Source organism: Sorex araneus, chromosome 3 (assembly GCF_027595985.1).
Source record: "Sorex araneus isolate mSorAra2 chromosome 3, mSorAra2.pri, whole genome shotgun sequence".
NCBI classification, from domain to species: Eukaryota; Metazoa; Chordata; class Mammalia; order Eulipotyphla; family Soricidae; genus Sorex; species Sorex araneus.
The window spans coordinates 152,415,147-152,429,050 of NC_073304.1; the positions used below are offsets into that span (position 1 = coordinate 152,415,147).

At 42.2% G+C, this 13,904-nt stretch overlaps 1 protein-coding gene across 1 annotated transcript in view; it reads left to right on the forward strand.

The window, feature by feature from the left end:
- The window catches only part of CTSS (cathepsin S), a 34,232-nt gene extending 25,623 nt beyond the window's left edge, over nt 1–8,609 (forward strand). The window contains exons 7-8 of the mRNA XM_055132417.1: nt 56–158; nt 8,198–8,609. Coding sequence (XP_054988392.1) covers nt 56–158; nt 8,198–8,297 — 203 coding nt within the window. The 3' untranslated portion in view covers nt 8,298–8,609. The remainder of the gene's footprint in view (nt 1–55; nt 159–8,197) is intronic.
- Nucleotides 8,610–13,904: the final 5,295 nt, after the last annotated feature.

The window sequence follows — 13,904 nt, forward strand, 5'->3', positions numbered from 1 at the left end:
TCTTTCATGACCCCATGCCATTCACTACTTTTCTCTGCCCTGTGCTGGCTCACAGGTGTCTACTTTGATGCGTCCTGCACTAAGAAAGTGAATCATGGTGTACTCGTGGTCGGCTATGGCAACCTGGATGGGAAAGATTACTGGCTTGTGAAAAACAGGTAATATTTTTATACTCTAATGTACATTTTATTAAGATTTAAAAAATTCATAGCAAATGCTTTCTTGTGACGATGATGATGAACTTGATGATTATAAGCACTGATAACTTCTCAGAAGGATTATTCCAAATTACCCAGTGTCCCATTTTGCTACTTCCCATTCTGCCATCAGCACTTGCTTTTCATGATTTATCTGCAGAGCCCTACACTGCTAATTCCTTCTCGGTCTCTCTTATTTCTCTGCTTTGTCCCTATATGTTGTTGTTTTTTCCTTCAGGACTCTCCCATCTATCTGTTATTCTTCTTTGTGTGTGTGTGTATTTCTTTGTTTGTTTTTTGAGCCAGCCCTGGTGGTGCTCGGAGCTTATTCCTGGACTCTGTGCTCAGGGATCACACCTGGCAGGGCTTGGGGGACCATGTGGGTATGTCAGGGATCAAACCCAGTCACCTGTGTACAAGGCAAGTACCCTCTGATGTATCACTCCAGCCCTGATTACTCGTCATTTTCTGCAGGGGTTGGGGATGTTTAGGAGGTCCAAGGGTCACTTCAGGTGCTCTTCTACCAACTAGACCTGACAGTTCAGTGGTAGGACCTAATGATGGGTGTTTTTGGATATGCCCAGGCGCCTCTAGGGCCCCTGGTAGTGTTCAGAGGATCATGAGGGTGCCAGGGATTGAACTTGGGGCCTGCTCATGCAAGGCCTCTGACCCTTCAGCTGTCTTACCTACTCCCCCAGCCCATTACTCTTCTTATTCTACATTTTGTTTTGGTATCATGATTTCATTGTTGCTATAACTCCTATGTTGAAACTTTCAAATCTCTGGCTCTCACTTTGCCCTCTACCCTGCCTTTCAGACTTAATTACATGGTTATATTCTCTCACATGTATGTTAGCATGTTCAAGGAATTCAATATCTTATGGGTCCTACTCTAGAACTCCAAAATGTGCAAAGCAAATGTTCATCCTGCTGTACTAGCTCTCCAGCCCCTACATGATCTACATTTAAGAGGATACTTTCCTGGGGGATGAAAGTATCATGAAAGTTGAGGATGGAGCTAAATTCAGAGCAGGACCATTAAGAATAAGAAAGAGATGCCAGGAGTAACCACAGAGGCAGGACTAAACATGAAGCACTGCTAGGTGTGACCAAAAGCAGAAACCAAAAAATGAGAATAAAGGGGGCTGGAGTAATAGCACAGCAGGTAGGGCATTTGCCTTGCACGCCATCAACCCGGATTCGATTCCCAGCATCCCATATGGTCCCCTGAGCACTGCCAGGAGTTATTCCTGAGTGCAGAGCCAGGAGTAACCCCTGTGCATCGCCAGGTGTGACCCAAAACGCAAAAAAAAAAAAGGGAATAAAAATATATTTTAAAAAATATATGACCAAAATGCCAAGTTGACATGAGGCTTTGATGATCTGATGATTGTGATGTTGTTATTCAAAAAAGGAAATAATATCCCCCTTGAATTTATTTTAAAATCCTTTTCAGGAATGTGACAGAAAAAGAGCTGGAAAGAGAGGAAATATGATTTAAGAGTTGCTGAGGAGAGAGGGGGCAAATGAGGAAGAGAGAAAGAGAGGGAGGGAGAGAGAGGGAGCAAGAGAGAATGATGGAGAAGAGTTGGGATGTAGTAGGGTAGGTTGGGGATAAGATTTGGATTTTTCTTTTTTCTTTTTCTTTAAATGTAGGAGTGCTGCTATTTATTCAGCCATTGATTAAGCTGATTAAATTGGGCATGAACTCCATATTACTTTTTTTTTTTTATTGAATCACCATGAGATACAGCTACAAAGACTCCATGTTCGAGGTTCAGCTGTACAATGATTGAACATCCATCCTCCACCAGTGCACATTTTCCACCACCAGTGTCCCCAGTATCCACCCCCCCATGCATCCTAGTCCTCACCCTGCCTCCAGGGCAGGCAATTTCCCCAATACTCTCTCTCTACTTTTGGGCATTATGTTTTGCTCGAACTTTCCCACCACCATTCAAGCCTGCCTGCCAGGGACAGATGCTAGATCATTTGTTGTCCGTTGCTCATTTTGAATATCATGGGTGTCACAGACGCATGCTTCTGGAATCCTAGACTGTCGATGGTTCAATTCCAGAGACATTTCTGTGGAGCACTAACCCATTTTGGGATTCAATTGGGCATCTCTGGACCAGGGCTATTGGTGCACTAAGATGATGCCCGAAGGTACATTGTGGGGATGACAGCCAGGCTGACGAGCAGGTGAGGAACCAGAGAGGGCCAGGTCCATGCCTCTGCCGCCATGCGGCATGGAGATTTAGTCCTGGAACCTGCATACCTGGGCCTTGCTTGTGGAAGCTCTTGGTGGCTGGGATTCCATCTGGAGTAGGTGGGGGGACTACACCTGCCCCATCTGGGGTCCCCTGGTGAAATTGGCTTGGTATGGGGCCTGGAGAGATCTCCAGCACTGTGGTGTATTCCAGGACTCACTGCTGTGTCTCTGACTTTTGATCTCCTTTGAGATTTATTTATGGTCTCTGAAGCAAGGCCAGTAATAGTTTACAGGGTGGTTCTGGAGTTGGTTCATGGGGGTGACTGTCAGTGCTTCCATGTGTATTGGGAAGTGGGGGCAGGTAGCTACCCCAACTCCGTGAAAGCCTGGAGATTTCAGTCACAAAACCTTCATACCCGAATTTTCAGCAGATTTTATCTTGGTGAGGTCCATCCTGAGACGGTGGAGTCAGGCTGGGGGTATGGCGGCAATTTTGGATTGTGGAAGCAAGTAGCTACCAGGGGCTCTGCTTGGGTAGGCCTGCCCCCCTCTGATTTACCCCAGTCTGTTCAGCCATGCGTGGGTATGAGATTAACTGTGGTTTTGAGCTCTTTCAAGATTTATCTGTGGGTCTCTGAAATACGGCCAATAAATGAGCTTGTATAGCTGAGCCTGAGGTGGTTTGTGGGCATGGCTCCCACATACCTAACTTTTGGCATTTAATTTCTTGGTAAACTTAGTCCCAAGTTGTTGGGGTCCAGCCAAAGGCACAGCAGTAATTCTGGGGTGTCAGGAAGCCTGAAGGCACCATCAGGCTGCTGATGCACTCACCCCGCAGGTACAGGTTGACCATACCCTGTGAGATACGGATTTTTCAAGAAGTTGTCAAGTTGGAAGTTGGACGTGGAGGTCAGTTGTTTAACAGGTTATTTAGCAGAGAGGTTACGATGACAGAGAGGTTATTTAGCAGAAAGGTTATTTTTAGAAATTGTGAACTAATTTTCACCCACATAATAGCAATATATTAAATTTATGGAACAGATGAGCTTTGATAGAAAATTAAGATATAAAAAAATTAAGAAATAATGCTAAAGCCAACATAGCAAAATGAATCAGAACAATGTTGTCACAGATGCAGCTGGAGCAATAGTACAGCGGGGAGGGTGTTTGCTTTGCATGCAGTCTATCTGGGTTTGGTCCCTGGCATCCCACATAGTCCCCCAAGCACCACCAGGTGTAATCCCTGAGCATAGAGCCAGGAGTTAGATTTAGGCACCACCAGGTGTGCCTCCCCCAAGAAAGGAAAAAAGAAATAAAGAAAGAAATAAAGAAAGAGAGAGAGAAAGAAAGAGAGAAAGAAAGAAAGAAAGAAATAGAAAGAAAGAAAGAAAGAAAGAAAGAAAGAAAGAAAGAAAGAAAGAAAGAAAGAAAGAAAGAAAGAAAGAAAGAAAGAAAGAAAGAAAGTTCTACAGATGACCAAAAGGCACATGAAAAAATGCTCCACATTGCTAGTCATCAGGGAGATGCAAATCAAAACAACAATGAGATATCATCTCACACCACAGAGACTGGCACACATTCAAAAGAACAAAAGCAAGCAGTGCTGGCGTGGATGTGGGGAAAAAGGGATGCTCTTTCACTGTTGGTGGGAATGCAAACTGGTCCAGCCTTTCTAGAAAACAATATGGACAGTCCTTCAAAAACTAGAAATTGAGCTTCCATAGGACCCTGCAATACCACTTCTGGGAATTTATCCCGAGGGTGCAAAAAAAGCACAGTAGAAATGACATCTGTACCTATATGTTTTATTGCAGCACTGCTCACAATAGCCAAAATCTGGAAACAACCCAAGTGTCCTAGAACAGAAAACTGGTTAAAGAAACTTTGGTACATCTACACAATGGAATACTATGCAGCTGTTAGGAGAGATGAAATCATGAAATTTGCTTATAAATGGAAAAACATGGAGAGTATCATGCTAAGTCGAATGAGTCAGAAAGAGAGGACAGACATAGAAGGACTACACTCATTTGTGGAATATACATGAGACTGACACCCAAGGACAGTAGATACTAGGGCCAGGAGGATTGCCCCATAGCTGGAAGACTGCTTCATGAGTAGAGGGGAGAAGGCAGATGGAATAGAGAAGGGATCATTAAGAAAATGATGGCTGGAGGAACCAGTTTGGATGGGAGATGCATGCCGAAAGTAGATAGTGGACAAAACATGATGACCTCTCAGTGTCTGTGCTGCAAACCATAATGCCCAAAAGTAGAGAGAGAGTATGGGGAATATTGTCTGCCATGGAGGCAGGGGGAGAGTGAGAAAGGGGGGGTATTCCAGGGATATTGGTGGTGGGAAATGTGCACTGGTGGAGGGATGGGTGTTTGATCATTGTGAGATTGTAAAACAAACATGAAAACTTGTAACTATCTCACAGTGATTCAATAAAAAATTTTTTTTAAAAAAAGGTTTTTTTGAGTGGCTGGAGCAATAGCACAGTGGATTTGATTCCCACCATTCCATATGGTCCCCTGAGTACCACCAGGGGTAATTCCTGAGTGCAGAGCCAGGAGTAACCCCTGTGCATCACCAGGTGTGACCCAAAAAAATAATAATAATAAATAGAAAATAAAACGTTTTTATTTGTATTGAAATCCTATTAAGATATATTTAGAGCCTACAAGTTTGGAATTGGTCATACAACTTTTTAGTGTCTTTTAACTTATTGCTCCTCCTCCACCTCTTTCTCTCATCTGCATACAATTAATTTGTCCAGCCTCCCTTTTCACTTGCTGCATAATATTTCCTGGGGGCACTTCATTCTAGTTAATTTTTCCTTTCTTCTGTTGATGGGCACTTGTTTTTCCAGAATAAGATTCTTCCCATCACACATATGTTCCATGAACGTCGTAATGTAGTATCTTTATGCAGGTGTGTCAACATTTCTCCATCATAATTATAAAGAAGGGAATATGCAAATTGCAGGGTTCACCAGATACAATTTCTAGATGTAAAAGATGATTTAATCCTGTCAATTTCACTGATCTCTGACCTAGTATATTTTACTCTTAGGAATTTGGGAGGGACCCTCCCCATCAATGTGGGAGTACAATGAGGGTGATTTGGTGATGAGAATGAGGGTTACATTTTCAAGCTATTTTTATAGGTATTTTTATTTTGAATTTACCATAATTAAGGTCTCTGCTTACATAAAACCTGTAGCACTGTAGCACTGTCGTCCTGTTGTTCATCAATTTGCTCGAGTGGGCACCAGTAACATCTCCATTGTGAGACTTGTTGTTACTGTTTTTGGCATATTGAATACGCTACGGGTAGCTTACCAGGCTCTGCTGTGCAGGTGGGATACTCCGGTAGCTTTCTGGGCTCTCTGAGAGGGAGGGAGGAATCAAACCCGGATTGGCCTCGTGCAAGGCAAACGCCCTACCCGCTGTGCTATGGCTCCTGCCAAATTAAAAAGTAATACTAATAAGACAATGAGAGCTGATAAAGATAATTTCCGCAGAGAAAGTAAATGAATTAAAGGTATTTCTTGCTTTTTTTTTAAAATAAAGGTTATGGTACAAAGTGTCTGTTAGAGAGAGGTGTACTTAAAAAGGAAACAAATTAGAAAAGACAGCAGCGATTGCTGTGTAAATGCTAGCAAAGAGAGTTTGTACATGAAGAGAGATTCTAGACTCCAGGGAGGTAAACTCAGGCAAAATTATCTTAAATTACTTAACTGGTTCTTATTGATCTCTGAAAAAGCTAAATTATGTCATCTACAATGCTACTATGCTAACCTAATGTAAAAGAATATGGAATCATCCTCTGTTCTTGATATATTTCTTCTGTCATTTGTACTTAATCTGTAAGGCTTGTACATAAAGTGGTCTCTGTCCCTGGACTTGTTTCCCTTTCTGAACGTGGTATTTCATTTCCTTAGACAATAGATTCAAGTATACTGAATAAAAGCGTTAACTGTGGTGACAGGTAGGCCTTTGTAGAATCTTACTCCTTTTATGGCCTATGTGAATTTAAGTCAGTAATTCGATATCTTTAACTTCCAGTTTCCTCATTTTTAAAATGGGAATAAAAGTCTCAAGAGTATTATAAGGATTAAACATAATAATGCATGTGAAACACCTCACATGTATTGTCTGTACATAATAACTAAATGTCCAATAAATAATTGTTATTTTGCTATAATCATTCCTCCTTGGAATTTCTATAAGTAAGATACATCTAATGTAAGAAATCATGTCTTTAATAATATTAGAACCATAAAGATAAGATTGCTTTGATAATATCTAACAATGAGATCAATAACTTAGTACCAAAGAATAATTGAGTAAAAATATTTTGTAGAGGAGCCAGAGAGTTAGTACAGTAGGTAAGGGACTTACCTTACATGTGATTGACCCACGTTCATTCCCAGGTACCCCATAAGGTTCACTGAGCCCCTCCAAGAATGATCCCTAAGTGCAGAGCCTGGGGTATTTCCTGAGCACCACAGTATGTGGCCCCCAAAACAAAACAAAAATCATAGAGCCAAAATAATGTAAAATTTCTGATTATATTTTTGCTAAATCCAGAAATAAAATTAGAATATCTAGGTGATAAATGATAAGACACAAATTCTCAGGGACATATCCCTGAATATTAGGCAGTAGAGATTGTGAGGTTATACCACCTGATAAGATTCTAAAATAAAATTCTGGAAAGTTTATGTTACTAATTATCACAGATCCATAAATTTAGAAAACTAGCTAAGCTAAAATACAATTGATATCTAGAAAACTTTAAGTCAGTCAACACATTTGGCTAGAATAACAGCACAATCCAAGGAATTGCCAAAAGATGGGTCAAGGTTATCTTTAGAAAAAGAAAGGGAGAAATTAAATATAAAATGCAGATTAATGAGTTGTGGAGGTCCCATTTTCCTGCACATAGGATAACTTAGCCTGGGGTTGAAGGTAAAGGGATTTACCTTAGAACTTTAGACACATAAACTTGACTGGGCTTACATTAGAATCTTAAACACAGACACACTCAGAAAGCGAAGAAAACAATAGGACATCTTTAAGCACTATCTGGTGAACTAAGACAAATTGTTCAAAATAGATGAGCCTCTATCTCACTCACCTTCGGTATAAAGAAACACAGAGGGTTTAGAATGAGGAAAGCCCTGAGTCACGGTCAATAGAGCAGAGGCCTGCTGGAATGATAGTATCGTGGGGAGGATGTTGACCTGATTCTATTCCTAGCACCACATGTGTCTCCATATGATCACCTGAGCACAGAATCAGGAATAAGCATGAGCACTGCCAGGTGAGGCTCAAAAACCAAAACACAACAGAAAAATAGAATGGGGGGGCTGAGGAGGAAGAAGGCCTGTGGCATAGTGGCGGCAGAGCCTGACTCCCTGGTGGAAGGACTATGGAACGATCCTGCCACTCCAAATCAATGGCTTCAGTACTACTATGAACTCTGATACCTCAGTTCGAAAAGAAAAAAGATGCGGGCCTCCAGGTCACGAAGGTTAACAGATTGATTATTAATGAATATTACCTCTATTCATCAATATAGCACTAAAGTCTCCTAACCTAGTCTTTGAAAATTATCTAAAAGGCCTGGGGAAATTTTTGTAATTTTTGGTTCTAATTTCATTTTATAGTGTTTCATATGTAATCCGTTTAGGAGAAAAGCAATCCAAGAAATAAATGATTATATGATTTGATTGTAATCATTTTTTTTCTCTGTGTGTGTGTTATTTCTTTTTCTAAAGCTGGGGCCTCCACTTTGGTGAACAAGGATATATTCGGATGGCAAGAAATAGTGGAAATCATTGTGGGATTGCTAGCTATCCCTGTTACCCGGAAATCTAGAACATCTCTTCATTTGTAGCAAGTCATGGAAAACAAAACTCCGCAGCTTCATTTTATCTGCTGGAATCATTAGAAATAAGTGAGCCATATCTCCTTACTGAACTACAAAACAGTGTTTGATTTTTGTACTTTTTTAACTTTGTAAATCTTGGGGGACAGTAGTTGAAGTGAACTAATAATGTGCAGTAGACATAACTACATGATAAATGATAAGCCCAAGAGAATCTGTCACTGTAAAATTTTACCTTCTGTCTTTTAAAGTCACCTGATATTATTTTGTAATTTGATGGCTTAATAAATCTTTTATTGTGCCATGGCCTCCTACCATTCTTTTCTTATTCTTCAATCACTACTACAATCTATCATGAGCATAAAAGCTAAATAATGATGATGACTTGATGACTTTAATGGAAAAACTATTTGCTTATAAATATCCAGATCTCAGAGTTTATCTTTGTAAATAAATAAATTCATTATTTTTCTTTAAAAAAAAAAATGTTGGGGCTGGAGCAATAGCACAGCAGGTAGGGCGTTTGCCTTGCACGCGGCCGACCAGGGTTTGATTCCCAGCATCCCATATGGTCCCCCGAGCACCACCAGGAGTAATTCCTGAGTGCAAAGCCAGGAATAACCCCTGAGAATCACCAGGTGTGACCCAAAAAGAAAAATAAATGTTAAACCAATGATGTCAACATGGATACATGTATAAGGTCAACCCATTTTCAAGCATTTTGAAATAATTAGTTTAATGTTTGACAATTAATACACCAATTCTTTTGTTTTTGATCCATATCTGGCAGTGCTTAGAACTTACTCCTGGCTCTGTGCTTAGGGATTATTCCTGGTGGTGCCTGGGGGGCCATATGAGTTGCCAGGGATCGAACCTAGGTCAACAAGCACTTTATCTGCTATACTATCTCTTTACCCCCTCCCCCAATTATTTTTATCAAATTATTAACTATGTGATCTGGACCTTTATATGACAAATAATTAAGTCATCCTTAACAACAAATGGGGCCAGAATGATAGTACAGCAGGTAAGGCACTTGCCTTCATGCAGCTAACCGGGGTTGGATCTCTGACACCCCATAGGGTACCCTGAGCACAGAAATAGCAGTAAGCCATTGCTGGGTGTGGCCCCAAAACAAAACAAAGCAATAAAAACAGCCAAGGAGACAGAGAAATGTACAGTGGATAAGGCACTTGCCTTGCACAAAGCTAACATAGGGTTCCCCAAGCTCTGCCAGGCTTAATAACTGAGCACAGAGCCAAGAGTAAGCCCTGAGTACCACTGACTGTGACTCCCAAACCAAGTAAACAACTGTATTTATTTTCAAAGATTTCACTGGGTAGGAGATAGCATAGTGATGAAGACACATGCTAGGCACGCACCCGACTGGTTTCATTTATGTCAGTACATGGTTCCCGCATAGCTAAACCAGCACTGGAGGCCCAGAGCATGGTCCTAGAGGGCCCCAGCATTGCCAGTATGACCCACGTATCCCTGGCACCACCGTGTCTGTAAAGCATGACATCCTTAGGCCCTTGACTGAGTAACCAGCTAAGCTGACTGAGAAACACCAGTGGCATCCTGAGCACTGCTTGGAAGGTCCCCCAAATAATAATTAATACAAGTTTCATTACTCACATTTTAAGTCGTATTCGGGTCTGTTTTACAACTGTTCTAGGTTAATAGATGGATTCTAAAGAGTCAGTGGGAACTTTAATTTTATTTATTTGGGGGCGGGGGGGTGGGAGGGCAATGGCATGTAGGTAGTGACCAGGACTTAGGTAAGACACATGCTCCACTCCCGGAGTCACATCACCAGCCCATGAATATTGGGTTTTACATTTAAGTTTCTGTCTAGAATGTGAAGAATGTGCATATGACATGGGTAGTATACATTAAACTGAACTTAAAAATAATTTTACTGGGCCAGAGCGATAGTACAGTGGGTGTTTGCCTTGCATGCAGCTTACCCAGGTTTGATCCCCAGCCCTCCATATGGTCACCAGAGCCCTCCAAGGGTGACTCCTGGGTATGTCTCAGAAAGCGAAGGAAATAATAATAAAAAGATTTGCTTTATCTGGGACTCACAGATTCCTGAAGAATTTATGGCTAGAATTCAGAGAATTTGTGAATTTTATGGGAAAATGACAACTTTATTTTCATTGACCTGTAACTGAAAGCAGTTTTTTCAATACTAAATTCAAACCGACATTTTTAATGTTACCACAGTAATATTACCTCTAGCTTTACCACTTAAAAAACAGACATATTCATATTAAACTACAAGGTGGATTTATTTTTTCAGTTTGGGGTCACACCCAGCAATGCTCAGGTTACTCCTGGCTCTGTACTCAGGGATCAGTCTTTGTGGTGCTTGGGAAACCATATGGGTTGCCAGGAATCAAACCCAGGTCAGCTGCGTGCAAGACGAATGCCCTCCCTGCTGTGCTATCACTCTGGTCCAGAAAACTACAAATTTTTTCTGTTAGAATATTCATCACTACAAGTTATTTTTAATGCTTTTGTAAAGAAATTATATTGCTCTAGCATAAATTACCTTTCAAAGCATTTGAATAACTATGTCAATCTAATTGCCTTCCTTTATAATCCTATGTATGTTAGTTTATGCATCCAAAAATTATTCTGAGGAACTGGAAAGGGGTTAGAGCTCTTGTCTTAAATGTGAGCAACCCTGATTCAATCCCCAGAACTGTAGTAATAATTCCTTAGCACAGCCTGGTGTGATCCAAAAACAAACAAACTTCTTTTGTGTTCAAAGGCTTCAGAAGATAGGCAAAAGCTAAGAACCCATGATTTCAAGGATCAGGCAGATATTCAACAGAGTGGAGTACTTGCTCAGCATGTGAGCGGCCTGAATTAGATCCCCTACACTGACAGGAACAACTCAGAGCACCTGTGCTGGAAGTGGCCCCTGAACATAGCTAGATGTGGTCCAAAAACAAAAACTAGGCAATGCTTTCCCTTCCTCCAAGATTTTTGTTCTTACAGGACTTGAAAAAGTGTGTGTGGGCAGGATTGGGGGCAGAGCAATAGTACAGTGTGTAGGGTGTTTGTCTTGCATCTGAGTTCAATCCCCCACATCCCATATGGTCCCCCTAGCACTGCTAGTAGTGATGAGTGCAGAATCAGGAGTAACCCCTGAGCATGGGGTGTGACCCCAAAAAAAGTGTGTGTGTGTGTGTGTGTGTGTGTGTGTGTGTGTGTGTGTAAGGTAGGGGGGTGCCAGAGAGATAGTACAGCAAGTAGGGTGCTTGCCCTTCATGTGTCCAATCCAAGTTTCATCCCTAATCACATCTGGTCTCCTGAGTCCACAAGGAGTGACCCCTGAGCACAGCCAGGAGTAAGACCAAGGCATTGCAAAGGGTGGGCCCCAAACAAAAACAAACAAAAATTGTGGACAGGAGAAACATTTGTTAGAAATAAAATAAAAATTAACAGATAATTTTTTAAATGTACTGTTTTGGGGCTGGAGTGATAGTACAGTGGGTAGGATATTTGCCTTGCACACAGCTGACTAGTGTTCAATCCATGGCACCCCATATGGGCCCCTGAGCCTGCCAGGAATAAGCCCTGAGTATCACTGGGTGTGGTCCAAAACCTTAAAAAATAAATACATAAAAAGTATTGTTTCTCTACATCTGATGATATTCACATTTTTATTTTGTAATTATAACTGTATCACTGTCATCCCATTGATAATCAATTTGCTTGAGCGGGCCCAGTAACGTCTCCATTCATCCTAGCCCTGAGATTTTAGCAGCCTTTCTTTACTCATCCTTCCCAATGGTGCCACATTAAAGGCTCTTCAGGGTCAGGGGAATGAGACCCATCTTTGTTACTGTATTTGGCATATGAATACACCACGGGGAGCTTGCAAGCCTCTCCCCTGTGTGGGAAGTAAACTCTTGGTAGCTTGCCAGGTTCTCCAAGAGGGAAAACTAGGCTATCAGATGTCTTCTGGGAGCATGGTTCTATAGTCTCTGGATATTGGCCATTGATGGGATCACATGGCGCTGGGGGCAGTTTCTGGGTGTGAAAATGGGGAATCTGGGTGGAAGAGGCCCAGTCCCTATCTGTGCAGCCTTGAAGATCTCGGCCGCAGGTTCTGCACACCTGGGTTCCTCTGCCAGTTCCTTCATGCGTGAGGCTTGTCCGAACGTGTGGAGAGGGGCCTTGAGCATGGGTGTGGCTGGGTTCTGGAGGTCTTCAACTGCCAGAGCTCTGCTAAGGGCGGGTAGGGAAACTCAATCTGCCCCCTCCGAGGGATCCTGGTGAAAACAGCCAGGTTCAGGGGCAAGAGACTCTGCATCACTCTCTTCCAGGAGCTTGGTTTTATAGTCTCTGGATGTTGGCTGTTAATGGGATTACGTGGCGCCGGGTAATTATAATAATAATTGGTAATTATAGCTAGAAATAATTGTTCTTTAGTTTTAAATCGGGCTGGAGAGATAGTGCAGTGGGTAGGGCATTCACCTTGCAAGCGGACGACCTGGGTTCGATTCCTCCGCCCCTCTCAGAGAGCCCAGCAAGCTACCGAGAGTATCTCACCCACACAGCAGAGCCTGGCAAGCTACTCATGGCATATTCGATATGCCAAAAACAGTAACAACAAGTCTCACAATAAGACGTTACTGGTGCCCGCTCAAGCAAATCGATGAGCAACGGGATGACAGTGACAGTGAGTTTTTAATCAATTTTTTAGCCACAGCTGGAGGTGCCAAGGCTACTTCTGATCTGGTGCTTAGGTATACAAGGCAAGAATTACCTAATCTGCTATACTCTCTCTGGCTCAACCAAGCAAAGAATGCCTTACCTAAATAAGTGTGGTAATTAGAAAGATTGAACAAGGGTAAAGATATATTCCTTGCATGCTGCAGGCCAATCCAGGATGGTTCAATCGCTAAGCATTGTCAGTGTAATCCTGATGGCCGCTACTCACTGCTGGGGTAGTGCTAGTAATCCTCAGCTCTGCAGGATCCAGGCACCCTGGCATCTTGACCCTTGAGAGTATCTTCCTGCCTCGTTGGCCAAGAATCACTGGAAGAGACCCAGAACTCCTGAACACTGCTTGGAAGATGCCTCCTCATAAAAATAATTATTGTAGTCAAATATTAATATCTGGCCCCAGCTCCCTTCCTGCTTTATCAAAGGTATGAGAAGTCTCCCTTCACTGCTGTCTCCAGCAACCAACAGCTGCAACAAGCAGAGGGAGGGCCAGAACACTGGGCACACTGGGCATGCTCGGGTCTCCAAGATTCCAAGATATTCCTTTTCAGAGGAGAGGGAGATCCATGCCACTGTAATGGCCAGAGACACCTCCAGGCACCCACCCCGGAGCCATCCCCTAAGGCCTGCTCTTCCTCATGTCAGGGTCTCTGCCAGCATTAGTCTCTCTGCCCAGAATATTTTCCCCACACTCACCTAAAAATTTCTATTCACTCCTCTGAGCTAACTTATTTATTTTTTCAGTGACACAAAATAGTTTTTATCGAAAGAAATTGAGAGATGTAGGGAGGAGAAAGAAGAATATGTGTTCAAGAGAGAACATGGGCTTCTCCAAGAGGGAAAAAGCTCCC